General features: G+C 41.3%; 1 protein-coding gene across 1 annotated transcript; it reads right to left on the reverse strand.

Annotated features, from left to right (window-relative positions):
* Window positions 1-330: 330 nt before the first annotated feature.
* LOC136032419 (uncharacterized) lies at window positions 331-834 on the reverse strand. Its single transcript, XM_065712729.1, has one exon. It carries the CDS (start codon window positions 832-834, stop codon window positions 331-333), a length of 504 nt encoding a protein of 167 aa, XP_065568801.1.
* Window positions 835-1,583: the final 749 nt, after the last annotated feature.

Consider the following 1,583-nt stretch of genomic DNA (forward strand, 5'->3'; position numbering starts at 1 on the left):
TTGCACAATTTCATACGGGGCGTCAGGGTTGTTAGATGCAACTTGAGGAAGGTCAGGATCAGGCTTACTAACACAGTCCAGGTTTAGAAGTGAAGAGAAGTGATCCTTCCAGGCAGACAGTTGAGCGCTCTTGTAAGTGAGAATACTTTCATCATTAGATGTGATAGGGCCTAGGGAGGATAGCTTTCCATCTGTAAGATCCAAAAGTTGTTTGTATGGACCGCATGTGTCATCCTTTCTGGCGGCCTCCTCGATATCGGCGGCATTTTTCTCGGTGAAGAGGTTTCTGTCTCTGTGGAGGAATTTATTTCTTACGCCATTTAGACGTCTTCAGGTAACCAAGTCCTTCGCTAGGCGTGCTTTGCGACGCTGTTCAATAGCATCTAGAGTTTCCTGCGATATCCAGGACTTTTTTCTGGGTTTCAGATGGCCTATAGTACTTTCGACCGAAAGCAATACGCCGTCTTTGAATAGTCGCCATGCTTCTTCAGATTCTGAAATCTGACCAAGACAGTCAAAACGGTTTGAGATGGTGACAGCATTAACCTGGCGCGTGTTGGAGTTTGCGAGATTGTTCAGGTCTAATTTGGGGGGACGGTGATCACTTTTCTGGGCTTTCAGGTGTAGTCTAAGGTTAGAGACGACAAGCCTGTGGTCGCTGCTTCCCAATTCTGCACTCCTGTAAGTTTCGAAATTAGTTATAGAGGAACGCCAGCGTCGGGATACAATTATGTAGCCTAACATATTTCTTGTTCGCCCGTCATTGCTGTACCAGGTATATTTGTAAACCTCTTTCCTTTGAAAAAGGGTGTTGGTGATTACGAGATTGTGCATGTTGCACAGCTGAAGGAGCCCTAGCCCATTGTCGTTCAAGCAGTCGGGTGTTACAGGTCCTAGAACACTGTTCCAAATGCCATCTGTATCTCTGACAGTGCCGTTGAAGTCACCAAAAAGGGTTAAAACATCGTGAGGGAATACTTTTGCTAGGATGCTAGACAGCTGGGTATAAAAACGATCTTTCATCTCATCTGAGGCTTGGTTTGTTGGAGCGTAGCAGACAATGATGGTCTATTTTCCATGTTTGTGCTGAATTTGCGCTTTTAGTATCCTGTCTGATATTTGCTCGTAAGACATGCCTCTACGGGAAATGCATGTGAAAGGTACATTGGTAAAGTGGATGAAAAAAAAAATGATTTCAGGAAATAGGTTACCTTTACCTACAATTGTGATTCTGGTTATTCACAGTGTAAACTCTCTTGATTGCAGGTCTCTTTGAATTTTCTATTCGATGAAAGAAAAGGAACTATGTTCTTTAAAAGAATTAATAAAATTTGATTATAAGGTAACAATAAAAGTTGATTTAGCAACAATTAAGAATACTTCAAACGTCGCTCTTTAATTAAAATAAAAAAAAGTACTATGGGTGCTAATCATGCGTTTGGAGAGCATAAACATTCCCCTAATGTCTATCGACAGTTTGTAAAAAAAAGGTAAGTGGTAAAAGGTTGGAAACGGCTGAAGTAAAAAAAAAAAATCTTCTGCAACTAGAATATCATTAAGGATAAGATAAAAGCAGCCATTAC

Source organism: Artemia franciscana, chromosome 10 (genome assembly GCF_032884065.1).
Source record: "Artemia franciscana chromosome 10, ASM3288406v1, whole genome shotgun sequence".
Classification (NCBI taxonomy): Eukaryota; Metazoa; Arthropoda; class Branchiopoda; order Anostraca; family Artemiidae; genus Artemia; species Artemia franciscana.

Coding starts and splice junctions, on each gene's coding strand:
- LOC136032419 (XM_065712729.1), bottom strand. CDS start 834: ATGCACAATCTCGTAATCACCAACACCCTTTTTCAAAGGAAAGAGGTT.